This window comes from Zingiber officinale, chromosome 6A, assembly GCF_018446385.1.
Source record: "Zingiber officinale cultivar Zhangliang chromosome 6A, Zo_v1.1, whole genome shotgun sequence".
In the NCBI taxonomy this organism is placed as follows: domain Eukaryota; kingdom Viridiplantae; phylum Streptophyta; class Magnoliopsida; order Zingiberales; family Zingiberaceae; genus Zingiber; species Zingiber officinale.
The window spans coordinates 131,330,955-131,358,916 of record NC_055997.1 but is presented as its reverse complement, the minus strand read 5'-3'; the positions used below and the strand labels follow the sequence as shown (position 1 = coordinate 131,358,916).

At 39.5% G+C, this 27,962-nt stretch overlaps 3 protein-coding genes across 7 annotated transcripts; 1 reads left to right on the top strand and 2 right to left on the bottom strand.

Annotated features, from left to right (window-relative positions):
• The first annotated feature begins 1,060 nt into the window (after positions 1-1,060).
• LOC121998123 (scarecrow-like protein 9) lies at positions 1,061-4,809 on the top strand. 4 transcript variants are annotated; one of them, XR_006116435.1, is made up of 3 exons: positions 1,120-1,242; positions 1,682-4,053; positions 4,624-4,809. XR_006116435.1 is itself a non-coding variant. In XM_042552883.1 (2 exons), the coding sequence occupies exon 2, from the start codon at positions 1,734-1,736 to the stop codon at positions 3,939-3,941; it is 2,208 nt and encodes a 735-aa protein (XP_042408817.1). In that variant the 5' UTR covers positions 1,061-1,242; positions 1,722-1,733; the 3' UTR covers positions 3,942-4,393. The 4 variants fall into 4 exon arrangements, 2 of the variants coding, with proteins under 2 accessions (XP_042408817.1, XP_042408816.1); XR_006116434.1 differs by lacking the exon at positions 4,624-4,809 and adding an exon at positions 4,124-4,420; XM_042552883.1 differs by lacking the exon at positions 4,624-4,809 and having other exon boundaries at positions 1,061-1,242; positions 1,722-4,393.
• Positions 4,810-16,322: 11,513 nt separating this feature from the next.
• On the bottom strand, positions 16,323-17,824 carry LOC121998122 (E3 ubiquitin-protein ligase RDUF2-like). The gene has a single exon (XM_042552881.1). It carries the CDS (start codon positions 17,616-17,618, stop codon positions 16,521-16,523), a length of 1,098 nt encoding a protein of 365 aa, XP_042408815.1. The 5' UTR covers positions 17,619-17,824; the 3' UTR covers positions 16,323-16,520.
• Positions 17,825-20,104: 2,280 nt separating this feature from the next.
• On the bottom strand, positions 20,105-24,708 carry LOC121998121 (transcription initiation factor IIA subunit 1-like). 2 transcript variants are annotated; one of them, XM_042552879.1, is made up of 11 exons: positions 24,422-24,707; positions 24,112-24,276; positions 23,870-24,010; positions 23,662-23,716; positions 23,491-23,549; positions 23,174-23,293; positions 21,056-21,187; positions 20,904-20,958; positions 20,658-20,830; positions 20,496-20,579; positions 20,105-20,296 (listed from the first exon to the last, which is right to left on the bottom strand). In XM_042552879.1, the coding sequence occupies exons 1-11, from the start codon at positions 24,536-24,538 to the stop codon at positions 20,273-20,275; spliced, it is 1,125 nt and encodes a 374-aa protein (XP_042408813.1). In that variant the 5' UTR covers positions 24,539-24,707; the 3' UTR covers positions 20,105-20,272. The 2 variants fall into 2 exon arrangements, with proteins under 2 accessions (XP_042408813.1, XP_042408814.1); XM_042552880.1 differs by lacking the exon at positions 23,174-23,293 and having other exon boundaries at positions 24,422-24,708.
• Between the last annotated feature and the right edge of the window lie 3,254 nt (positions 24,709-27,962).

Sequence of the window (27,962 nt, the reverse complement as noted above, 5' to 3'; positions counted from 1 at the left end):
GTCCTCGTCGATCGGATCTTATGTCCGATCAGATAAAAGACGACCCTCCGACAACAGGAAAGTCGAGTGAAGGACAACAACTTTACTTTATATCGCCGAGCTGGTGACGTCTCGGCCGAACGATTCCCGGTCAACCTATAGCAAGATCCGCATACATATCTTACTATACTCTTTTGGAAGTTTGTACCGCCGACAACAGAGAATATCGAGCAAGCAAACAGTATTTTAGAAGCTTTTAGTTTGCCATATCAGAGATTTGCGTGTTCACTTAAGGAAAGATGTCAAAGACACTTTTTGACTTATCTTTTCCTAGGATGCTTTGGAAAATATGTACGTACTTTAGGGATGCGTGCACAGACGCTACAGTGACATTATAAAAGGGGGTCTTCATTCAACGACAGAGGTATATGATACTTCATTATTCTATACACTCTAAGCTATTGTTCATTTCTATTATTCTTCTCTATTGAATCGAAGACTGACTTGAGTGTCGAAAGATCAATATTGAGAACTTCTTCCCTGATTCGATACTAATACTCTCAATTTTACAAGATAATATGAAATCTTCTTTTAGTTAAAATCAGAACTACGTATCTAACTAACCATCTTCTTAACTTTTTTGATAGGATTAATGTATATTATAGAGATAACAAAGATGTAAAAATTATAGATCCACCTCTAGTATCATGATAGGATCATGATAGGATCATGATCTTATAATTCCCTGTTCCACCTCTAGTATATGTCCCAACGTGGGCAAATACCAACCATAATAAAATTATATTAACTATTTCACACGTTTATAATAATTAGTCATATCTATTATAACCACGTTGAAAATAAAATATTTTAAAAAAATGAAATGTTTTGTTTTTGTTTTTAGTCGGCGGAGAGGCGAGAAACGAAAGAGCTTCCACACTTGTCGAGGCCGGTACGCCGCACCCACCGATCACCGCCGACTCAGCACTCACGCGGCCCCCACCCAGACATGCACTCGGTGGGTATAATTGATTAAATTAGTCCGATGAACACTACCACGATCTGATGGGCGAACTAAATGCACATCGAGCTGTTGAATTTCCATCGGACGGAGACGATTCCATCACGTTGCGAAGGGAAGAAAAAGCGCCGATAAATGAGATTGTTATAATCCTACGCCGAGAAGGGGAAAAAGGGCCTCGCTCCTCTCCTTCGCGAGCTCGACAGGACTTCGCCTCTTCCGGGCTTCGCCTTCTTCAAGAGGTTTGCTTTCCCTCCTGCTTCTCATCCTCCTGCTCGCCAGTCTTTGATTCGATCTTATCTGTAGCTTTATGGAAAGTAAACTTACCATCTTTGCTTCTTTTGTGGATTTTCGAAATGATTCCATGAATACATAGGAGGATTCCTTGAAGTTTTGCTTGATCTTAGTGGGCGGATACTAATATTTTGACTCTTGTTCTTCCCATTAAGTTAGCTTTCATTCGTTTTTGGTATGGAGATTTGATGCGTGCAGCTACTGACTTTGAAGGTTCTTTTCAGAATTTGAATTGTTGATTTGACTCCGCTTTTTGGATGTTTTGTTCGTGTCGAAGTTGTAGGTTTCTTTTTGGGCCTTCTGGTTCTTGTCTTTGTTTTGACAATTGGTAGTTCGTGACGTCTTAGGCTTGACGACTACATGATCTATAAAAGTTAGGTTTTGCAGGGGCTATTTCGGCTCAATGATTATGGATTCCGGTCTTCAGGAATTTTCCGGCATGATGAGCGGATGGAGCTATGATGATTCGTTCTCTGATCAAAACATTTTTCGGGCTATTGGATTGCGAGAACCGCAGCCTTATCTAGGTTTTAGTAACAGTGGGGAATTGCCCCAAATGTCCTCTGACACCAACACAAGGGCCAATCCCACATCCAGCACCAGCACGATCACTGAGGGAGATAGCCCGGAAGATGGTGATATCTTCTGTTCAGACATGTCCCTTAGCTATATTAGCAAAATTCTCATGGAGGAAGATATTGATGGAAAGGTCAGCACTTATAAGGAAGAGTCAGCCCTTAGAGATGCAGAGAAACCCTTCTATGACATCCTTAGCCAGAAGTACCCACCATCTCCAGAGCGATCACCGCTTGAAGTTCAGCAAAGCTTGGCGAATCTCGATTTTACCGACAATCATGAAAATGGTAACTTATGTGCTAGCAGTGGTACAAGTAAAGCTAATGGCTTTGTTGGCAATAACTTTATCTCTGACTCCAACAATGGCCACGATTTGAGTTCACGGTCTAGTTCCTTTAGTAATTTGTTTCCATCTCCATCAAACTCTTCAAACAGTATCAGCAGCGAAAAGAAACCTGTTGTTGATGTTTCCATGTCTCCCAGTCTGTTCTTCAAAAGCATGCCAGCGTGGCATTTCAAGAAAGGAATTGAAGAAGCGAGCAAGTTCCTTCCTAGTAATGATAAATTGGCAATCAATTTAGATGTTTCATCATCACAGCTACTGAGAGTAGATAGGCCATTCATTACAAAGGCAAAGCTGGAGGATAGAGAATCTCTCTTATATGGATTTAGAGGTCGTAAAAATCCAAGCCGAGATGACCTGGATTTGGTAGAGGGAAGGAGCAATAAGCAGTCAGCTGTTTTCTATGAGGGAGAGGTGAGGTCAGAAATGTTTGACATGATTTTGCTTTGCCAGAGAGGCAAATGCCAAAAGAACATATCCGCCCTAAGGGAAGAAAAGCAGAATGAAGCTATCAAAATCGCACAGAATTGTTCCTCAAAAGGATCAAATGGTGGCAAGACACAAGGAAAGAAACAAACTAAGAAAGAAGTGGTGGATCTTAGAACTCTTCTTATACATTGTGCTCAAGCAGTGGCAGCAGATGACCGCCAAACTGCTGATGAACTATTGAAGCAGATTAGACAACATTCTTCCCCGGATGGAGATGCAACTCAGAGGCTGGCATATTGCTTTGCAGATGGTCTTGAGGCCCGATTGGCTGGTACTGGAAGTCAGATTTATCATGCCCTTGTGGCTAAAAGGGCAACTGCCACAGATATATTGAAGGCCTATCATCTATATCTTGCTGCATGTCCTTTCAAGAGAATTTCATACTTTTTTGCTAATCAGACAATCCTTAATGTGGCAGATAAGGCATCCAAAGTGCACATCATAGACTTTGGTATTTATTTTGGATTTCAATGGCCATGCCTTATCCAGCGTCTCTCAACTAGGGATGGAGGCCCTCCAAGTCTGCGGATAACTGGTATTGATGTACCGCAACCAGGTTTCCGTCCCACAGAGAGAATAGAAGAGACAGGGTGTAGGTTAGCAGATTATGCCAAGAGTTTTAATATCCCTTTTGAGTATCAGGCTATCGCTTCTAAATGGGAAAATATTCAGGTCGAGGATCTTCACATTAATAAAGATGAGGTTGTGGTTGTCAATTGCCTATACCGCTTCAGAAATCTGGTCGATGAGACTGTGGTTGTAGACAGCCCTAGGAATAGGGTCCTGAACATGATAAGGAGGATGAACCCTGATGTTTTTATACATGGAGTAGTGAATGGGTCCTACAGTGCTCCTTTCTTCGTCACACGCTTCCGAGAAGCTCTGTTCCACTATTCTGCTTTATTCGACATGCTCGAAACAAATGTAGCACGCCACAATGAACAGAGGCTGTTGATTGAGAGGGATCTCTTTGGCAGAGATGCTCTTAATGTTATAGCATGTGAAGGATCAGAAAGGGTCGAAAGACCCGAGACTTATAAGCAGTGGCAGGCTAGAAATCTCAGGGCTGGGTTTGAACAGCTCCCACTCAACCCTGACATTGTGAAGAAAGCGAAGCATAAGGTGAAAACCAACTACCACAGGGATTTTGTTATCGGTGAAGATAATCGGTGGTTGATTCAGGGGTGGAAGGGAAGAATCATTTATGCAATATCGACATGGAAGCCCAATGATGCCTAGTATCAGAATCTTAAGATATTCATGAAGCTGTACATGCATTAATCAGGAGATTAAGTTAGTTTTGCACATACAAGCAATTCAACATGATTCATCTCAACGAACATATGACCAGGTAAACATCATTCACTGCTTTTCTATCGTGTACTTCAGCTGGAAATTTTTGCACTCTGATTGGTGAACAGATTGTCTGACTTACAAAACCTAATGAGCAACTTGGAGCTGCTGATAACTGAGAGGGAGGACACAGTTGGATTGTTTCTAGATAACAGACAAAGGATATGCTAATTATGACCACCAGCGATTTGCAAGCTGTTGTTTACAGATGGTGGATCTCTCATTGTTTAAATTAAGCATTCATGCCCATGGTTGTAACAGAGGACACGCACTAATAACTAATCCCTGTATTTAATTATTGATCCTAGTGCACTTTGCTGGCTTTGCTTGTCGTTGAATAATGTAATGCATATATTATTTGTTCAGAGGTGGCAATAGACGTGCTATTTGGGGAATGACCATTAACTTAATCAAATATAATTAAACTAGAAACCTTCTAGTTATGATCATAACATTTTATTTAATAGTTCTAGTGTAAGTTTTCTGGTGGACCAAGCTAACGTTGCATGGTAATGTAGGTTTTTCTTCTTCCATGTGGGTTGACTTTTTGATATGTATTGAATTGCAGGTTCGATCGGTTTGTATTCGTATTCTGTGACTTGGATGCGCCAGAAGTCAATGGGTGGTGTGGTCGGACTCGGCGTTTACTTTGAGTGGTTTGTCGAACGTTTTTGAGTAATCTTCTTTTGACATGTGATTTATTGATATACCCGACTTATTGACTTGATATATGAACGAACTCGACATTCTCAAATTTTTTTTCATTGAAAATCAAAGAAAGACTTCTTCAATAGAAAAAATCTAAAAATTGAGTTTTATCCAATTATTAGAGACAAAAATTAATATAATAATAGTTCATTTTATTGGAGCAAAAGACCAAGCCGTCACTTTAGGGGCGATTTTACATAAGGATATAAATCATGGAGGTATTTGTTCTAGCGCAACGATTCTTTGTATGGAGGAATTTAGGCACCAAAAATTTTATACTTATTGAAAATTGATTTTAAGATCTATTAGAGTAACTATTCATGTAAGTATTAATTGTGCCAATCTGTGAGGACAATAATAGTCTATGTTATGAATGATATAGAAGAAAATTTGTGAATTGAAAATATGATAAATACATCATATGACACCAAGCAGGATACTAACTATTAGAGATGTAAATGAATCAAATGATTTGCGAGTTATTCGGAGTTCGGTTCAATAAAAAATTCGTTCGAATTCATTCGTTTATCTTATCGAGCCGAACTCGAGCTCGATTTTGAGTTCGACAGTTTTATTGAGCCGAGCTCGAGTTTAAGGATATTCGACTTGTGAGCTCACGAACATGTTCGTTTGTAGGTTCACGAGCCAAAAAATAAGCCTTAAAACGAATCTTAAATCGAGCAAAAAAAAAAATAGCTCTAAAATGAATCAAAAAATGAGTTCTAAAATGAATCTTAAAACGAGCTCTAAAATGAGCCCGAAAACGAGCATGAACTTACTTAACAAATTAGACTCGTTAACTATGATAATCGAGCTAATAATCTCAAAATGAGCCGAACTTGATAATCTCAAAACGAGACGAGCTTGAGTCTTGTAATAAAAGCTCAATTCGAGCCAAGCTCGAGCCCGAATATAGTTTAAACGAGCTGAGATCGAGCTTAATACTGTTCGTCTTGGTTCAGCTCGTTTACATCCTTACCAACTATCTTATCGTATACAGATATCGAAAGTAAATTTCTATAACTTGTTGATTTAAAGAGAAATACTAAGAATTAGAAAAATAAACGTGTTGTCGAAAATATTATTAATTCAAAAAAAAGTTTTTGTTTTATATCAACCCAAATAATTACTGATTCCAAAATTTAAATCACAAAGAAAGAAAAAAAATTTTAATATGTAGAGCTCAATTCTTAAGATGCAAATAAAAGAAAAAGATCCCCATATAAAGAAAAAATTCTTAATAGATTTACGATTTAAAATACGTAAATGGATTCAAAATTTAAAATTTAAAAATTATTAAAAATATATAAAATACCCAAAAAAAATTAAAATGATAAAAAGGAATAATTTATAAAATTAATTAACAAAAAAACATCCAACAAATTCTCCCTGTATTAATCGTCCCGAATTGAAAAGAACTTATTCTCGAATTTAGATAAAAATAATAATTAACCAAGTTGAATAATGTCGAGCCTGGGATGATCGATCCGATCCCACATAAGTTTCCTATTAGTTATCAAGATCAATCGAGAAGCACTTACAATTGACGGCCCAGAAGCTCAGTATCATTTAGTTGCAAGTCCCATTTGGAGGATGCTGAGCTCCTAGGCTGCTTATCATACGTGCTTTCCGATTTAAATTTTCCAATAAACTATAAAATGGGACATCTTGAAAAATCTACCAATCACAACTAGCATAAAATATGAGGTTCGTTGGATGTGGAATAGTCCCAATATGAAATCTATACTGACGTTGGGAGCTTCGATCGGAAACAGATGACAGTGTACAAAGTTGCATCGGTGAAACTTCCCTTAAACCACTGGCATTCATAATATTGGTCCACAAATCTGATGACGCACCAGTTTCCAATAAAACAACATGCGACTTCTGAGAAAATTCTGAATTCTTGACTGCAGTGACAATATACTTGGAAACATCATCAACTTTCATTGTTGAGAAGAGGAACTAACTTCTGCAAGTTTAGATGTCTCCAATTCAGGTCTGATCAGAAAAGAACAGAAACTTTCAGGTTCCATATCCTTCCCTGCAATTTGATTGTTCATAATCAAATCATCCATCATGTCCATTAGTCAAATTTGATCTTTCTTCCCACTGTAATGTCGAACATCCTGATGATGATAAGCTAGTATCTAAACCTCCTTTAAGGCTATCATATGTTTGATGAGGGGTAATCAGCCCTGTAATATAATATATAATTAAGATTATATTATTGACGAGTGACTCATATTTGGATGAAGGGATATCATGGAAGAAAAATCTGTTAAGATTTTTCGTAATAAAATTCTGTTAAGATTTTATATAACAGAATTTTATTATGTTTTTCATAACAAATTCTGTTACGATTTTACCGGGTCTGGGGGTTTAGCAGTATTTATAGGGATCATTGTAAACCCATTGTAGATCAGACAACACAAGAATCATTAGATGTGATTCTCTTGTGTAGAAGAGAATTCTAATAAAGCTTCGGCCATTTTGTGGAGTAGGCAAGTCGCCGAACCACGGTAACTCTTTTTCTTTCTCTTCTTCTTCTCCTTCCTGGTGTTTGCTCTCTTGTGTGCGTCTTTGTCTTGTTGTTCCGCGCAATCTCGTTTCTCTCTTCCTCTTCTTCCGCGGTTCAGAAAGGTTGAGAGGTATTGCCCTCTCTTTGCACAACAATTGGTATCAGAGCTCCAGGTTTTTGGCAGATTTCTTCAACATGTCGGGGACGACTTCTGCGAAGTTTGATATGGTGAAGTTTGACGGAACCGGAAACTTTGGATTATGGCAGAGAAGGGTCAAGGACTTGTTGGTGCAACAAGGCATGGTGAAGGCGCTAGGAGAAAGAAAATCGGAAAGCATGGAGAAATCAGATTGGGAAGAACTTCAGGCGAAGGCAGTAGCAACAATCAGGCTTTGTCTTACGGATGACGTGATGTACCATGTCATGGACGAGGAGTCACCGGTGACAGTTTGGCAAAAGCTGGAAAGCCGGTACATGTCAAAATCATTGACAAACAAGCTGTATCTCAAGCGAAAATTATTCGGGTGAAGATGACGGAAGGAACCGATCTGAGCCAGCACATCAACGTATTCAACCAGATTGTAAGTGATCCGAAGCGGATTGATGTGAAGATCGAAGACGAAGACAAGGCGCCGATGTTGTTGAATTCTCTACCTTCATCTCCTACGAGAATTTGGTTACTACTTTGATGTGGGGTAAGGAAACTCTCAAATTGGAGGAGATCACAAGTGCGTTGCTAGGTTTTCACCAAAGGAAGAAAACAAGCGATGAAATTTCTCAAGGAGAAGGACTTGTGGTAAATAGCAACCAAGAGCGTGGTAGGAGCAAATCTCGACATGGATATGACAACAACAACAAGACTCATTCTAAGTCGAGAAGGAAGAAGGTGATCACGTGCTACAAATGTGGAGGTAAAGGTCATATCAAGAGAAATTGTCCAGAGATAAAGAAATATGTTGCAGAGAACAAAAGTAGTTCGGCAAAGTCTGCAAAGAAGAAAATTCAGAGAGGTGATGGAGATATGCTATCAGTTATGTCAAGTTCGGAGCAGCTGACGGATGCATGGATTTTAGACTCTGCATGTTCATATCACATGACTCCAAACAAGGATTGGTTTGACACCTATAGGGCAGTGGATTCTGGTTCAGTGTTGATGGGAAACGATGCATCATGCAAGGTTATCGGCATAGGGAATGTCAGAATCAAGATGTTTGATGGTGTGATCAGAACTTTATGTGATGTCAGATATATACCAGAGCTAAGGAAGAACTTGATCTCACTAGGCACACTGGATGGTATTGGTTGTAATTACAAATCAGTGAGCGGGGTGATGAAAGTCAGCAAGGGAGCTCTGACGGTAATGAAAGGACAAAAGGTAGCAGGAAACATCTACAAGTTGATAGGGACTACAGTTGTAGGTGGAGTCGCCTCGGTGGAGTCTGAATCAGATAGTACTGTCTTGTGGCATATGCGGCTAGGGCATATGGGTGAACGTGGGATGCTAGAACTTCACAAGAGAGATTTGTTGAAGGGTGTCAAAACGTGCAAGCTTGAATTCTGCAAATTCTGTGTTCTTGGGAAACAGAGCAAAGTGCAATTTAAGACGGCAACAAACAAGACGGAGGGAATTCTGGACTACGTATATACGGATCTCTGGGGACCGGCCAGTGTAGCATCACGTGGAGGGCACTTGTATTTTGTGAGTTTTACTGATGATTTCTCACGAAAGGTATGGGTATACTTTATGCGTCACAAGTCAGAAACTTTTGCAAAGTTTAAATTGTGGAAAACTGAAGTAGAGAACCAGACCGGAAGGAAGATCAAATGCCTTAGGTCAGATAATGGGACTGAGTACACAGATTCAAAGTTTCAGGAATTCTGTGAGCAGCATGGGATAATGAGGCACTTCTCGGTTCGCAGGACACCTCAGCAGAATGGGGTAGCGGAAAGGTTGAACAGGACAATCATTGAGAAGGCAAGATGTCTCAGGATGAATGCAGGGCTTGCAAAGAATTTCTGGGCGGAAGCAGTTAACATGGCATGTTATCTCATTAATAGATCACCAAGGGCAGCACTAGAAGGCAAAGTATCAGAGGAAGTATGGACAGGGAATCAAGTAGAATACTCTCATCTTCGAGTTTTTGGATGTCCAGCCTATATGCACATATCTAGTGAGGAAAGATCAAAGCTGGATGCAAAGTCAAAGCAATGCATTTTTCTGGGCTATCAGAAAGGAGTTAAAGGCTTCAAGCTTTGGGATCCTAAGGCAAACAAGGTGGTGATCAGCAGAGATGTGGTGTTTGACGAGAAAGCTATGTTACAACGTACTCAGGAAGAAGGAAAGGAAACACCACAGAGAAACATGGAGAAAGATATTGTGCAGGTGGAGCTAGAGACTCATGACTTCGATGATTCTAGCTCAGAGCACATGGAGCATCGCACTATACCTAGTGGTAGAACGAGACGAGTCGTAAAACCACCCACTAGATACGGATTCGAAGACTTGGTATCTTATGCACTTACCACTAGTAGCGGAGACCCTACATCTTTTCAGGAGGCAATACATAGCTCTGAAAAGGACAGGTGGATGGGTGCTATGGCAGAGGAGATGGAGTCGTTGCATAAGAACCAAACGTGGGATCTAGTGGAACTTCCTGAAGGAGAGAAAGCTATAGGGTGCAAGTGGATATTCAAGAAGAAAGAAGCAATTTCAGAGGGAGAAGAAGTGAAGTTTAAGGCTCGGTTGGTAGCAAAGGGGTATTCACAAAGAAAGGGGATTGACTATGAAAAAATTTTCTCTCCAGTGGTAAGACATACGTCAATTAGAGCGGTATTGGCTTTGGTGGCACATCACGATTTGTATTTGGAGCAAATGAATGTGAAGACGGCATTTCTTCATGGAAATTTGGAGGAGCAGATTTTTATGTCACAACCTGAGGGATTTAGTCAGTCCGGACAAGAACAGTTGGTTTGTAAGTTGAAGAAATCGCTCTATGGACTAAAACAATCTCCTAGGCAATGGTACAAACGTTTTGATTCATACATGATTCAAAACGGATATAGGAGATGCGAGTATGACTGCCGCATATATGTGAAGGGCCTTGAAGATGAATCACTGATTTTCTTACTACTATACGTAGATGACATGCTCATTGTTGCGAAGAAGATGAGAGAGGTTGACAAATTGAAGAGGCTACTGAGCAAGGAATTTGACATGAAAGATTTGGGAGAGGCCAAGAAGATTCTTGGGATGGAGATTCACAGGAATAGAGTTGCAGGGAGATTATGGTTGTCTCAACGTAGCTATGTGGAGAAGGTGTTGGATAGGTTCAACATGAAGAATGCAAAGTCGGTGAGCACACCCCTGGCGGATCACTTCAAGTTATCCAGTACACAGTGTCCAAAGACGGATGACGAGATCCAAGAGATGTCAAAGGTTCCTTATGCCAGTGCAGTTGGTTGTCTGATGTATGCCATGGTTTGCACGAGACCAGATTTGGTGCAAGCAGTTAGTATGGTAAGCAAGTTTCTCTCAAATCCTGGTCGACCACATTGGGATGCAGTGAAATGGATTTTCAGATACTTGAGAAATACAACTAATTATGGTATCATGTTCAGTAGACAATCGGAAGATCCTTTAGTTGCTGGGTACGTAGATGCAGACTATGCAGGAGATTTAGATAACAGGAGGTCTACTACATGATACGTATTCACTGTGGCAGGAGGACCTATTTGTTGGAAATCTATGATACAATCTATTGTTGCATTGTCTACTACGGAATCCGAGTACATGGCAGCAGCTGAAGCAGCGAAGGAAGCTTTATGGCTTACAGGGTTGGGTGTTCAACAAGGTGGAGTCAAGTTGTTATGCGATAGTCAGAGTGCTATCTATTTGGCGAAGAATCAGGTGTATCATGCGAGAACCAAACACATTGATGTGAGGTTTCACAAGATCAGAGAGTTGATTGCTTCCGGGGAAATTCAACTTGAGAAGGTTCACACTGCAGACAATGCTACAGATATGCTGACAAAGCCAATGACCACAGAGAAGTTTAAGCATTGCTTGAACTTGATCCATATCTCTAGATGCTAGAGGAAGGAAGCCCAGACCTAGAGATCCAGATGGAGTTTTGTCCAGATATTCGTATTCTTCGAAGGGGTAAATATTCGCCAAGGTGGAGATTGTTGACGAGTGGCTCATATTTGGATGAAGGGATATCATGGAAGAAAAATCTGTTAAGATTTTTCGTAATAAAATTCTGTTAAGATTTTATATAACAGAATTTTGTTATGTTTTTCATAACAAATTCTGTTACGATTTTACCGGGTCTGGGGGTTTAGCAGTATTTATAGGGATCATTGTAAACCCATTGTAGATCAGACAACACAAGAATCATTAGATGTGATTCTCTTGTGTAGAAGAGAATTCTAATAAAGCTTCGGCCGTTTTGTGGAGTAGGCAAGTCGCCGAACCACGGTAACTCTTTTTCTTTCTCTTCTTCTTCTCCTTCCTGGTGTTTGCTCTCTTGTGTGCGTCTTTGTCTTATTGTTCCGCGCGATCTCGTTTCTCTCTTCCTCTTCTTCCGCGATTCAGAAAGGTTGAGAGGTATTGCCCTCTCTTTGCACAACATATATTATAAAATTAGTTATTTTATTTGAGATTATTTTAAAATTATAATGTAATATAATGTAATCTAAATTACAAAGATAATAAAATTTTATAATATGGATTACAAGACTAACAATATATAATTCAATTATATTACAAACTCAGTATTTAACTAAAATTTAAATATCAAATCTCTAATTTTAATCAATCACTTAGATGAAGAATGAATCCACGACGGATCCGCTTCACCGTCGCCTCACTTCCGAGTGATTTCTCAATTAACGTTTGTCTCTTGGATGACTACTTCCGCCGTCGGCACTGTGCTTTAATCAATCAAAGCAATCGATTTTGAACTTTGGAACAGCGGAGCCGATTCAAGGAAAGTAGATTTCATGGAAGACGGAGTAGGAGGCGGCAACGACGACGCAAAGGAGTCGCTGTAGTCACGGAGGTATGGGGCGAGCGCAGGGAACCCGCGGGCGGCAAAGCCAAGAATTTGGTCCGGCCATGAGTACCAGTGCTTCAGGAAGACGTGGAGCAGCAGCACTAGCAGGCCCTCCCTCTTCTCTGCCAGGTGAATTTGGATTTTGTTGGCCTTCACCTGCATGCGGATGATGCCTTTACCTATTATATTGGCTCATCTGTTAGTTTAAGTTAGAGTTAGTTACAGCGGCGTTGATGGTGGCATAGGAAGAGGATTGTGAATAGGAGTAGGGAAGGAGCGAGATGAGTACTGGGGCTTGGGGGAGAAGGGGTCGAGGAGGAAGGGTGAAACCGCGGTGGCAATAGCGGAGGAAGAGTGGAGGAGTTGGTTGATGCGTGAGCGGAGGAAGGGGGAGGAAGCAGCGACGGGTAATGGACACCAAACATCACCAAACAAGATAATGTAATCACTATTATAATGAGAGATTACATACAACTCTTTAACAAACGTAGTAATATATTACAATATAAATTATAAATTTTATTACATTACACTTACCCTTAACTAAACATAGCCTAAATGTATTATTTTTTCTCTCAAAATGAGAATTGACCGAGCATAAAGTTAAATGGTCTTTGGACCTAGTAAAAAGCTAGAATTTTCCCTATGATTGCTGGGAATCTCGGTGGGAATCAATGTGTCTGGAGCTCCTATAAAATCAGCAATGTATTCAATTCCATAATCAATTTTAATGAAGTTCGCAGCTCGTGTACCAGTATAGCAACTATCCTTTACAAGTTTACATGGGTGTCATAGTTAGATTCTCCAATGATAGATTAAGAATCTAGGATTTGAGATTCAGTTACAGCGTATTATTAAAAAAATTTCTCCTTAATAGATAGTAGACCTGAAAATACTGATTGCCAAAATGGACCTTCATATGCACTTTTCCGATTTATCTTGTCAGCCGATGAAAATTTTTTATAGGATCAAATTAATCATCTTAGGTTCAATGTTACCTAACTTGATTAATTAATTTTTTACATGGCAAGTTTGTCCGATCAATTAGAACCTTACAAGAGCGAGGCTCTCTTGACGAGCCAAGAGGAAGAACAATAGTGTTGAAAGAATTCCACAATTCACAACTCTTGAGTGTCCACCTTCTTTGTATATCATTAGCATCATCACCACCTAAATTGCAAACAACAAGATTTACAATCTTTTGAACCAATCATGCTATGCTGGGTTGCTTTCCATAAGAATAGAAACCGTTTGCTTCTTAAGTTGTTGAAGTGTATAGTTAAATGTCTGGTTCACAAGAATGATTTCATAATCAATTTTATCTGAAATGAGAGGGTATCTTTTCAACTGCTAAAGTTGATCCATTATGTTCTTCAATTGGCACTTGGCTCTTTTCTAAAACTCCAGATTCACCTTTTCTTTCATCATCTAATAACCTTTCCACTTGATTTCTTAGAAATAGCAAATTCAGATTCAATGGCATCATTAGTTTCAATTATACAACTACCATTGTCAACTTAATCATCGTCATACATCGACTCACTAATCATCTCAGTTTTATCTTCGATATCTTTCTCAATCAACTGGTAAAACTCCTTCATGTAATCATCAACCATTCTTGCACCCCATCTCAATGCTTAATGTCATTTAAACAAAGTCTGAGTGTAGCTCAAAAGAAGAAAGTGACTTTTCATCTTCTCTTAATCAATGATCTTGGTTTTGCCCTATTTGTTTCATGATCGCTGCAATTGCTCCCACCACCTAGGCTCCTGAGTTTGATAACAACCAATTTCACTTTCATATGATCAGATACTTCATCATAATAAAAAAATTCTCTTTACTTCGTTAATTCAATAACCAAAATTATTTTTTCTACGGCGTACTAGAAAACTTGGGAAGGTCAATTAGAAATCCGATAACTCCATATCATCCCCTCGACCATGACTTTTCTGAAACTGAGCACGACTGTGGTATGTATTTTTGAAAGCGGCATCAGAATTAGGATAAGAGAATTTATGCTCTTTAAGATCTCGAGTACTACAATCACAGTGTGAGACTTTCTCAATCGGAATCTATCTGTCACGATCTCAACCACGTACCTCACGATCTTTAAGTTCTTTCATCCTCTATGCGCTTATGGTCTGTGTACCTGCATGAACCTCCCTTCATATCCGTGGGTCGGCACTAGGGGAGCCGTTAAGGTAGCAGATCTACCTTTTTTTTTTTTAATTCTTTCATCCTGGGCCCCCAGGGTGTACGCAGACGGTGGGCGCATGGTCTCTCTGGCGTAATGGTCAGGGGTCGATTCTCAGGAACTAACGATCTGGGATTTACCCGGTCATGCGCTTATGGCCGGTGTACCTGCATGAACCTCCCTCCATATCCGTGGGGCCGGCACTAGGGCGATCGCTAAGGTAGCAGATCTACCTTTTTTTTAAGTTCTTTCATCCCCAGGGCATAGCGCAGACGGTGGGCACATGACACTCCTGTTGTAATGCTTAGGGGTCGATTTTCAGGAACCGACGACATGGGGTTTATCCCACCATGCACCTATAGCTTGTGTACCTGTATTGACCTCCCTTCATATTCGTGGGGCCGACACTGGGGGCGCCGCTAAGGTAAGGGATCTACCTTATTTTTAAGATCTTTCATCCCCTGACCATGACTTTTCCGGCATTGTGCCAGTGATATGGATTGTTGAAATCGGAACTAAAATTAGGATAAAAGAATTTATGATCTTTAAGATCTCGAGTACTACGATTACAGTATGAGATTTCCTCGGTCAGAACCTACCTGCTACGACCTCAACCACGTACTTCACGATCTTTAAGATCTTGCGCTGCTAGATGCTGGGATAATTTTGAGACTTGTCTCTGTAGACCTTGAATCTCTTCTTGGGTGTTACGACCATGGTGTGAGATTTCCTCAATCAAAACCTATCTATTACGACCACGATGAGAGTGTGCGTATGACATCTCTGGTATAATGGTTAAGGGTCGATTCTCAAGAACTGATGATCCGGGGTTTACCCCACCATGCGCCTAGTACTTATGTGCCTGCATTTACATTCCTTCATATCCGTGGGATTGATACTAGATGGACTATTAAAGTATACCTTTAAAGAGCTCTGATATCAATTGACGTCGAACGGGAAAACAATTATCCCCCGAGCTATTGATTCGCACACGAATACCAGTAGTAATGTTCTACAATACGTTGATTCGAAGAGGAATATCAAAAAATAAGAAAATAAACGACATTATCAAAAAATATTATTAATCTCAAAAAAACTTCTTATTATATCTATCCAAATAATTATTTATATAGATTCTAAACTCTAAATAATAGAGGAAAAAAATCTTAGAGAAAAATTCAAGGATAGACACATAAATTAATGACCCACTAATTTCACTTTTTTGAGCCTCAACACTTTATGTGTATATCCTTGAAAATTTTCCTTCTATATATCATTTTTCAAAAAAAAAACCTAAAAACCTCCAAAAATAAGAATAATTTATTAAAATGAATAAAAATCACAATTCTAAAATTACACAAAAAAAAAAAACCCAAAAAAACCTCCAAAAAAAAATAAGAATAATTTATTAAAATTAATAAAAAAATATATATCAAGATGTTTGTGATATCTCATTCAAACACCAGTTCACATTGTCCAGCACATGTATTTAGTAGTATAAACTGACACATCACCAAACATCACAACTACACATCATGCCAAATTGCCAACTATTATGCAACTATAGCTAGAAGCAGCAACAAGAAACAAAATTTTCAGAGGATAAGAAACGATGAGTCCCCTCAATGATTTATGTGAAAAACAACCCTACAATTTAAGAAGGAACTGTAACAAGGCCAACTGCCATCTTTCAGTATCATCTTAAAATAGTTTCTACTACTAGAACAGAATAGAACAGAACTTCACATCTAATTTTAGCTGAACAAATTCAAGCTTGGATGCAAAGACAATGAATCAAATTCACTCCTTGGATGAATAGAATAGATCCAGAGTCTTCTAACAAATTGATCTAGTTGATTTGGATTCGAGCTAATTCGGCCAAAGCTAAATTGTTCTACATCTTCATATATTTACAGTGATGAAGCTACCACTGCAAATTTCTATACTCAAACCGAGCAGCCAGAGCTGCATTGCTATCTAAACATGGTTCATGCTGGACTACTATATTCTGAGCTCAACCGCGGAGAAGAAACCCTCTGTGGTCGCCTGAAGAAGGAGAAAAAACTGCGAATTGCCCGACCAATTCCTCCCCTCTCCCTTGACCTTCTCCCTCCTGAGGTCCATGAGACCCTCCTTGGTGCACCATTGTTGTTGAATCCACCATCCATCTCGGTGTAAACTGCAGGGAACTCCCGTTCCTCAGTGGTTCTCCGGCTACCCGCGAACCTTCCCACTGCAAATCCTCCACCAGGAAGCCTCCAAATTGTTAGGCCCACTGTCTCCTCCTCGTTCCCGGATGCAGCCGGGGAAGCGGCGGCATCAGTATGTTCATTGTCTAGGGCCGCCGGCCCCGTAGTAGCTTGTCCTGGGACTTCCGCCGGCATCTCGCTACGGCATACAGGGCATGAGTTGCGGAGCGAAAGCCATGGCAAGATGCAATCTTGGTGGTAGATGTGTTTGCAGGGCATCTCCCGAGCCTCGGTCCCGAGCTCAAAGGCATCCATGCAGATCGCGCAGTGGCAGTCTATATCGATATGGCCTTTGACAATTTCGACAGTCGGCATCGACTCAATGGCGGCCTTCGATGCCGGCGGATGCTCGTTTCCTCGGATGCGACCGACGCCGTTGATCTCCAGATGCGCGAGCTGTTCGAGAAGGCGGTCGAATCCGGATCCCATCAGAAAATCCGAGATGCTTTCCGGCAAGGGGCGGAGGCCGGATCCAGTGCCCTCGTCGTAGTAAAGCTCGAAGCCGCCAGCGGCGGCCCCATCCACGTCACGTTCACCTCCTCCCGATGAGCCACGAAGCACGATGACCGGATTGAACGGCGAGCGGTCTCCGGAAGCGCCGCGGCGGTTGCGGCGAAACCTGAGGTCGGCGGAAGGACGAGATCTGGGAGCTGCTGCGGCAGACGGCCCGTCGCTGCCTGGGGGGAAACGGCGGCGGGGAGGAGGGGAGGCGCCCACCTCCTCGAGGAAACCCCCGTCGCAGTCGGGGCAGACGATGGCGCCCTCAGGCCACACCCTCACTAAGCGGCTACACCGGTAGCACCAGTACGACAACGCCGTCGCCATGGAAGAAGGCATCACGAACAAAGATCCAAACTTTCTCCCAGAGAAGAACTAAGAATCAATCAACCAAACAACTCGATTCCGATCTCCAATCAACGAAATCGAAGCTCGACTCCCAAAATTGGCCAACTCCACCGATCGATCGGCGACGTCAACCTATCGGGGCTGAGAAGAAGAGATCGGATAAGGGATTTGGCGACGCAGAGAAGAGAAGAGTAAAGGGGGGATTTTTATCGAGCGCTCATGGTCGACGAAGCATTGCATCCACGGCGTGACCACACGTTTGGAAACTTCCTCGTAACGGCGTCAACGGCGAACAGCCGTGTCCATTGGGTGTTGGCGGTGGGGAGGAGTTCACAACGGCAGGTAACTAACGCCGTGAGAACATGTGACGTTGACTAAATGCCATGAGTCAGAATCATGAGTCGGCGACTCCGCAAGCGCGTCGGCGGATGTTGTTGGTATTTATAAATTTTCATTATTTATTTTATTTTATTTTATTTTATGTTATTTTATTTTATTTTATTTTATAGTTTTTGTTGTCTACCTACTGTGAGACCGACAGCGAGCCCACGGTCAGCTCATGAGCCTGGTGAAGCTTGCCCAGACGCGAGCTTCTGCGCATCATTTTTTTTTTCCTTTTTAATAAATAATCTTCCAAAAAAAAATTATGCTATTTTAGGATGAAAATTCTATTCCACCCTATGTTCCAAGTGCACATCTGTCTTTTGATGTATTTCCGTGGGGTTCATTCTCTGTAATACAAAAAATATTCCATCCATTTAGAAGGTGATTGTGTATCCTAATTTATCTATATACATATTTTATCATAAACATCTCATTTTTGCAGGTCAAATCTTCTGGATCTTAAACCTTGATCGTCTTGATCTCCTCTAAAGCAAGATATTTCGGATATAATTTTATTTATGCTCATAGCATCAAAAATGATAAATCAGTACTATTTTAAATGGTCTTTTATAAAACGACATATTTTGGATATCGTTTAAAATGATAAATCAATACTATTTTAAATGGTCTCTTATAAAACGACATATTTTGGAAATCGTTTTATTTATGCTCATAGCACCAAAAATAATAAATCGGTACCAAAAATAATAAATCGGTACTATTCTAATAAATCTGCCCCAATAATAAATCAGTATGATGTTGTTTGATAAAATATAAATATTTTATAAATATTGAGGGTGTTTTTAATGTCAAAATTTATAAGCTTTGATTGAATTTATATTTGTTTTTTATAAATTGGTGTTGTTTTAATTTAAGTATGTTTAGTGTGAGTATAAATAAAATAGTAACTAAAATATGTCGTTTTAGAAGGGATCTGGAGAGAAGCTTTAAGATGCAGGAGATCCGAAGTGCACCTTTTGCCACTTTGATGCTTTCTTTTACCTTAGCTTCTCTCCGGAAAGACACAAGTTAACGCCGTCGAGATTCCTGAACGCTCTGGTAAATTACACGATGGAGTGTGTTCTTTTCGTTTTATTTTCCTGATTCTTTTTTCTTTTCACTTTTTTTTTCTTTTCACTTTTTTTTTTCATCTTTTTGAGGTGCTATTTTTTACTCCTTTTTATATTTGAGACAAAAGTTAGTAGAGAGCACATGGACTCGACGTGCCGGCAGATGGTAGCAATATCTTTAGGCCCTCTTTTCTTTAGAGCAGAAAAGTAAATTAAACAAATGTTTTTATCTAATATTATTCGGACAAAATTAAAAGAATAATAAATAAATTTATCAGATTTCAAAATGGAATAAGAATTGTGTTTACTTGAAATTCAAAAGGAAGAAGTGCAAGAGAAGCAAAGAAGAGTGGGGAAAAAAATCAAAAATATTATCTTTCACTTTACTCAATTGATCTTGTTTGGTCATACATAATTGGGGAAATTATATTGTTTGTGTTTGCAAGACGTGTAAACTTTCATGCCATTGGATTCGCCAAATAATTGAGGATGTGAATAGAATTAAATTATTTCCCTTTCTTTGTTTCCATCTTTTCTCCTACTTAATCCTTGTAAACATATTTTTTCTTATTTTTTCGTATATATAAAGGAAAGTGAGATATGACCAACCCCTCAATCAGTTATTTCTCCAACTCAACAGTTACCTTCATCTCACAAGTTGGTTACTCGCATGACCATCATGATACTCCCTTTCTTCCTGTACAACATCTGGTCAAGACAAAGCCATGGCAAACAAGTTCAAGAGTGAATGATTATCTTGCTATCACAAACAAATTTGTGGGGCAGTCATCTCGGATTAATCAGTTTAAAAGTTAGATACTGGATTAAAAAAAAAAACCAATCATTTCCCATCGAATTAATTTCTTCGCATGGCCAGGCGGAGGGACGATGGTAGTTAAATTGAGGGTAACCACGTCATATTGTTCATCAATCATCAAGAGAAATACAAGGACTCCACTGCCCAGTTGCAAACTCGAGAAGATGAACAGAAGAAATGGTCATGATTGACGAAACATACTGCAGTTATACGAAATAAAAAAATAGCAACAAATTTAAAGGTTCAGAATATACCATCTTTACAAGAGAGCGTTTTTGATAATCCATTCACATGAGTGCAAACAGCTTACAGAATATATAACGCCACAGTTAATGCTTCCAGTTGACAGGCTCATGGCTGCAAGGGCAAGAAAATTAGAACTCGAACTCACCGTTTGCCTGCGACAAGAAAAAGGAGGTGTCGATGTGAGTTGAAAGGTTCTCAGTAGAATTCAAGAACAGACCATCGTGAACATCCAGACCAACGACATGTAATCTTATCTAATGGTATGAGAACAATCATATAATCTGCAGGTTTTGATAGATTATAGCTAAACAACGCAGCTAATCCCAAAATAAAACTACCAATACTAATTACCTTGTTAAAAAGAATATCCCTGTTATTAAGATGCATTATGCCATCCTTGAGGGTACACTTCCATCTGCTTTTTGTCCGCGTCACCTATAGAGACCCACCAATCAATGTTAAAAAAAAACAAATTTCTTTGATGATATAATCTGATAATCAACAAGCAAATACCTTATCAAAGAGAGCCAGAACCAAGTGCTGAGTATTTGGCTCATCATCATCTTGGTCATCATCCAACTCATCATCATCGTCATCGTCTTCATTTAGGGATGGCTCATCATCTTCAGCTTCATCTTTATTTGGTTTTGGTGTAGCAACAGCAGGGGTTGGAGTTCGTAGTTCAACTAAAGAAGTATAGCAAAAGGGAAAAGGATAATGTCCATTTGTTGAGAAATTTCACATTAGAGATTGCATTACCATGGTCTCCAGGTGTATTGTAGTCTTCAGTGGCCACACCTTGGAATGGAAACAACTTTGGCAAGAACAAAGAAGAAAAGAAAACAAATTTGTAAATATACAGATAAGCAAAAATACATAATTTTTGGAGGAACTAATAGTATATTGAATACATCATCATAATCATCTTGTACTCCATCACTCTGAGGAAGTAAAGCTGGTCGTCCTCTGTCTGGAATGACCTTTGAAGTTCCAGATCCTTGTCCATGTTTAGGTGATCCCTTATGAAGTTGGTTTACCACATTCTGCGATCACATGAAGCCAAAGAGAAAGATTAAGTCTTAGTTTCTAGTAGCAAAAAAAAATGTAGAAATTTTGTATTTATAATAAATCCACATAAATAAACAAAATAAAAAAAAATCTTATCATGAATACCAGCTGAAAAGAACATACAACTTTGTCAAAATGTGAAGCAGCAACTCTAATTGCAATTTCCAAGTGGCCAAAAATTTTACCCTAGTAAAGAGCATTTATAACAATAACTCATTGAGCAATTTTGCTTTTCTTGGTCTACAATTCGAAAACATGGTCAGAGAAACTTAAACATGCAGCTGACAAAATTTATCAAGAAAAATTAGAACAGGTTGCTTTTTTGCTTCATTTTTCCTCGTTGACGTCTAAAATTTCCACACGTGCTTAGAGAACTTTAACATGCAGCTGACTCTAACTTGTCAATTCTGCAAAAGGTAGGACACTGACTCCGGACGCTCCACATGGCTGGCCTCACAGCCATCTTTAGAGAGCTATCAGGAAACCGAGTAAGTTGTCAAGAAACTAGAGCAAGTTGTTTTTGTTTCTATTTATATTTGCCAGGATTACTCAGCATGGGCACAACCAAGATGATACCGTAAAAGTAGGGGCATCTTCAGTGTTTGCATTATTTCAGTAGTTTTAGAATGAGTAGTGTCAATGCCTTTCATGTTGCAGCGAAACAACTGATACAGATGAATGAAAATTCACTAAAGGTGCTTCAGGGTTGGAGCCCATAGCAGGAATATTCAAAAGCTAATACTAGCTAAACAAAGGTCAGGAAAAAAAGTTACCCCTCAATAAAAAGCAGTGTTTCAAGGTTGGGTGCTTCAGGAAACGGATTGTTACCCTAAGAAGCATAAAGCACATTCTACAAAGATTTTACCATCGATAGAGAAAGCCTAAAATCACAAAGCACTATGCACATTCTACAAAGGACAACAGCACCCAATCTAACCATCGATAGAGAAAGGTTTTGCTACCAAGGATTGACTGAGAATATATGAAGGAACTATATCCTAAGAAAAAGAGTCAGCTATGCTTAAATGAATAAAATTTACCAGCCGCCAAGGCATACATAGTTGAATCAAAGAAATGCTCTATCATTATCAGTAGCATGCCAATTTAGGGACCAAACATTTTGAATTTTGAAATAATGCAAAAGGCATCCATTCCAACATTACAGCAAATTCCAACAGCTAAATGAGCACCTTAGACATTTTTGAAGATAAACCTCATCAAGTGATTCACAACAAATTGCTCCAGTAAAAATGTCTAGGGTGGGATCACAACAACCTTGTCATTGGTACCTTGCTGACCAATTCTTGTGATAGGATCATAAACTTCATTCAAATAAAAGTGCATTCAGGTTAGTGTTTCCCAGTGATTAATTTGTATAACACCAATCTGGGACGAAGTAATCTCCCACTGGCATGCCAGTAAACTATTCCATAGCAAACCAACCAAATTATCAATTAAGATGTCCTTGTTTATGATAATAATTCAGCTTACAGTGAAATTAACACAATAGAGAGCCAAATCTAATGTAGCAAGATTTAAAGAAAATTGCAGTTTGACACCAAAAGTTTGATCAGACTCACACTTCATCAGGAAGAATTCCTTTTTTCCATTTTAGTCCCTTTGATTAGGGTTTAAAATCTCGATCTAGCTTACACCCGAAACCACAAGTTTTTCAATGAGAATATCCACTCACTTGAAATGTAATCAAACTTTGAGAATACTTATACAGTTGAAAACTTTACCGTTAAAAAATTTGTAGTGTTAATAGTTTTAAGAGAAGAGACAAATTAAGTCAAGAAAGTTAAATCAAGAGGCCAAAATGAGATATTCGAGCATAGGCTAACTTGAGAATCAAATCAAGCGTAGTCAACAACTACAATAAAATTTCCTCATGATTAATGAGATTCAGTCATATTTTAGCTAACATCAAGTAGATATGCAACTCAAAAAAGGGTATCTACCTGTGGCAATTCTATTGTAATATCTCCACTTCCATCTTGTTGCGGTAAATAACCTCCAGGGTTTAAGCGGGAAGGATAGTCATCCCTTTTACGTTTCCCGGAGGAATTCATAAAAAAGTCCTTCATCCAATATAATAAATTGTAAATAACAAGTATCAAACGTATACAAAAACCCACTTGCAATTATAATAAAAAGAAAAGGGGCAAAATCGCACATTAGAACCTACCCGTAGGACAAATATCCTCAATTATCAGGAATGCAATTACTAGGACTCCTGTCCCTAATACAACTAAAGAAGGTAAGGAATACTGCATACCTGAGTCATGGCTTGCTGAGATGAACCTCTATCAGTCTCTTGGCGGCCATCAACATAAGCTGTATTACACACGCATCAGCAAACACAGCCACTTACTACAACATCACACTCAATGAAGAAGTATAGCATAATGTAATCAGACAAGGACATTGATATCTCCTTTTAGCTTACCAACATTAACATCTACCCCAAGAGGCCTCTGGTTCATCCACGGCGAAGGTGGTTGCTGACCAAGAAGACAATGCAACTTAATCAGATCCCATGTTATCACAATTCAAAACAGAGCACAACTCATGGCATCACGTAAAACATGAAGCAAATGTATCACCGGAGAATCATACCAAAACAAAAAAAAACATTATAAATCACATTACTATACCATGTAAGGACTGGGCCTTCCAGTTTTCAAGTCCAGGCTATTTCTGATATCTGCAATTGGAGATGGAGCATAATCGGAGGGACCAGTGGGTATGTTATACATCCCCGAATCAGTTCCAGGCAGTGGTGTCTGTATGGGAGTCTGCAAGAATGCCCAAATATACACTAATTTAGCATTGGACCAAAATTGAATGATTAAGTTAAACTAATGGAAAACAAAAAAAGGAAATGAACTCTGCTGACCGGTGGAAAAAGCATATCTGCAGTTGGGGTCTCGTACTCCTCGATCGGCCCCTCGTAAGGCACGTTGAGATCATGCACCGGCGTCGGGGCGACATTTTTCTGAGGGGCCGGCCTCTCGATGTTGCCGCTTATAGCGCCGGCCTGCATCATCTTCATCTCCCACATCTGTGCCCATCACAAAAGGAATAAAATTAAGCCGAAACACTAACTTCTCGAAAAGGGAGGAAGCCCCAGACAGGAGGCGAACACAGGAAAGATCGGAAGTCGAAGGCAAAATCTCAGCCCAGACACCGAGGGATGAAGGGATTACCGCCTGGAGCTCCGCGAGGGCGCTCTCCCCGGCGCCGAAGTTGATGAACTCGTCGCGGATCTTACTGATGACATCGTCCACCACCTGGATGTAGACGGCGGAGACGTTGGTCGCCATTTCCAGCGACGGATCGCCCCTGCCACCGATTGAAGAATCCCGGAAAGGAGGAGCCGAAATTCTTGCGCTAGGGATTGTTCTCGAGCGGTGGGGGAGAAGCGAAAGGGGGGAAGCAGGAGGAGAAGAGACGGAGGACGGCCGATCGCGGACGGGAGCACTCGGAATTCAGGTGGAGAATATAAATAGGTTAGCATCCGGAAAGAAGGCGTGTGTACACGTGTCGTTATCTGGGGAGACTTTAGCTGGCGTGGGTTGGACTCGGGCTAGGATGGCATGTGGCAATGGCATCCAATATATACTAGATCGGACATTTTCGGTTTACCCCCTAATATTTATTTTATTTTCAAAATCTCCTCTATACTTTCAAAACTATGAAGTTGGAGTAGCCAAAGACGCGCACAGCCATGCTCAGGGAAGGAGCCCGGTTGCGGGCGGAATCCGTGGCATCTCACTGGATGGCCTCCTCTCCAAAGCCAAGGGGCTCACCGGCAGCGAGTACTAGTGGGACAAGTTGGGCTCACAGCTGGCGGCGGCTGTGGCTCAGACCACGAACGGCATAGTGGAGAAGAAGATCAAGTCGGCGCAGATCACCACACTGAGGGGACAAGCCGAAGTAGGCGGTGGTGAGGTGACCTCCGCTCGCAGGGAAGCCGAAGCCGAAGCAGACAGAGACATCGTCGGAGGTAAAGAAGATCTTCAACGGCCAAACGATTTATGTAGATTTTATGATTCCGAGTGCTCTGTTTTTTTTTTTTTTGTTTTTTTTTTTAAATTTTTACATTGAAACTTTTATATATATATATATATATATATATATATATATATATATATATATATATATATATATAAATATATATAACATTGAAAAAAAATTTATTGATCAATATTATATTCGTGAACATGTTAATGGATTCAAAGTCCAGACTTGTTTATTTAATTCTCATGTTTAAAAATTTTTATTTTCATTCCTTAATTATCCCTTATATTTTTAGATACACAAGTCTAAAAATAAATTTAACACATTAAATTAAAATTTAATATATTTTCTATCAAATTGAGCACAATTCTTTTATTTAATGGTACTCAATTAAATAAAAAATATATTAATTTTTTTTAAATGATGTTAAATTTATGAAACATTATATTAAGCACAAAAAAATCATACTCAATTTGATAGAAAATATACTCAATTTTAATTTAAAGTGTTGAGTTTAGCAAAAATTATATTTATTTTTAGATTTTTTTTATCTAAAAAAAAATATGAAAGATAATTTTAATAGAAAATATACTCATTCTAATTTAAAATATTTAATTTAACAAAAATAGACTTTTTTACCTAAAAAAAAATGAGAAATGATATATGTCTCGAATCCTCATCTCGAATTCCTATCTCGATCCATGTGGCCTCCAGCCTGGACATTTCCACATCAGCACATTTCTCATCAAATTTTCTCTCCGCCAACATTTCTGTCCGCCTCTTCTCATCTTGAACTCCCATTTCTCTCCGCCTCCCTAAACCCTAAGAGCTCTCTCCGCTCTCCGCCCCATCGTGTCTCTACGCTCTCCGCCCCCATCCAACGCCCTCTCGTCGCTCTTCGCGCTTCGCCCCATCCAACGCGATCTCGTCGCTCTTCGCGCTTCGATCTCCGCTCTCCCCATCTCGAACGCTCGGCCCCAAGGCAACCTAGATTCTTCCCCTTGCCCCCGCCCTGCCCTAAATCTGTCCTGAGTCCAGGTATGAGGTATTACTTAGCCGATTTTACGATTTTTGTGATTTCTTTTTGTCCAAATCAACTTTCTTCGATTTTGATCTTCATTTTCCTCGATGTTCTTCTGTTTAGTTGCTCGGCTCACCCCAGGATAACTGCTAGGTTCGACTCTCCTTGCAAACAAGACTAGACTGTGGCACAATACGTTGCACCTTCCAAAGCAGGTAACTCTAATTGACTTGTGCTTGTGCTATCCACCTGTTTGTTTTCAGTTTCCACATCTTTACGTGGGATATGGTCGCTGTCAGTGGTTTGATTCTATCGCGGTCAGTGGTTCTTTTTTAGAATCGGTTTAATCTGTGAGCAAATTTTTTAGATTTTTTTTTGAGTATTGTGAGATTAGTTACTTCAATCTGCTCATCTGCTCATTTGCTCACGGATGAGATTTAGTGATTCATGTTCAATTAATTACATCAGGGGGCTGCTGTATCGCATGTGCCTAACACGATAAAGGGGAAGACTTTCATTTTACAGTCATTGTCACTTTACAGATAAACTAGAAGATCTAGGATTGAGTTGTCGGGGTTCTCCTATGAATAAGACTCTTTTCCTTATTTGATTTCAATTCCCTCCTTTATTTTATGGAAGAAAATTCCTTGCTAATTTCACTGGATACTTCACTTTTTCAATCTGTTTTCTATTTTTTTTTATAAAAAATGTAGGTGAATACTTACCTGCCTTATATTTTGAATAAATGTAGGTGAAAAATAGTCATGGAACAAGGAAAAAGTGATTCAAATGAGGTAAATGATAACAACGAGAATGTGCATCAAGACCTATCTCCGTCTAGTTTAAATGAAGTCATGATTCCTAAGATTGGAATGACTTTTTTATCTGAAGATGAAGTTCGTAATTTTTATAAATCCTATGCTCAGAATGTTGGTTTCGGTATTTCCAAATTAGGTGGAAAGAAGGGAGATGATGGAAAGCAAAAATATTTTTGTTTTGGATGTGCCAAAAGTGGTAAAACATTATCTCAAGCAAAAAATGCTTTGTACCCTAGACCTTCTACTAAGACGAATTGCAAAGCTAAGATTAATGTTGTTATTCGGAATGATGATAACTTTGTGATAAGTAGTGTATCTCTTGAACATAATCATGTCTTGAGCCCGGGAAAGTCACGACATTTTAGATGTAATAAATTATTGGATTCAACTACAAAGAGGAAACTTGAATTAAATGATCAAGCAGGAATAACTTTAAGTAAAAGTTTTCATTCATTGGTAGTTGAGGCTGGAGGCTATGAGAATTTGTCATTTGATGAGAGAAAGTGTAGGAATTTTATTTCAGAAGCTAGAAGGTTGAGGTTAGGGGATGGAGATGCTGAAGCCTTAAGTAATTATTTTTGCCGCATGCAAAGTCGGAACTCAAACTTCTTTTATGTGCTTGATTTAGATGAAGAATCTCGAATAAAAAATGTTTTTTGGGCAGATGCAAGATGTAGGGCTGCATATGATTACTTTTCTGATGTCGTGACTTTTGATACAACTTATTTAACTAATAGTTATGACATGTCATTTGCTCCTTTTGTTGGGGTGAATCATCATGGTCAATCCATTTTGCTTGGATGTGGATTATTATCAAGCGAAGATTCAGAAACATTCATATGGTTGTTCAAATCTTGGCTGACATGTATGCTTGGACGTGCTTCAAAG

Excerpts from the sequence above, each read along its gene's own strand:
- LOC121998121 (XM_042552879.1), bottom strand. The coding sequence starts at position 24,538 with ATGGCGACCAACGTCTCCGCCGTCTACATCCAGGTGGTGGACGATGTC. Across the intron at positions 23,294-23,490 it reads CTCAGCAAGCCATGACTCAG|GACTTTTTTATGAATTCCTC; the intron begins GTATGCAGTATT and ends TATTGGATGAAG. Across the intron at positions 21,188-23,173 it reads TTACAATAGAATTGCCACAG|AATGTGGTAAACCAACTTCA; the intron begins GTAGATACCCTT and ends ATGTGATCGCAG.
- LOC121998123 (XM_042552882.1), top strand. The coding sequence starts at position 1,698 with ATGATTATGGATTCCGGTCTTCAGGAATTTTCCGGCATGATGAGCGGA.
- LOC121998122 (XM_042552881.1), bottom strand. The coding sequence starts at position 17,618 with ATGCCTTCTTCCATGGCGACGGCGTTGTCGTACTGGTGCTACCGGTGT.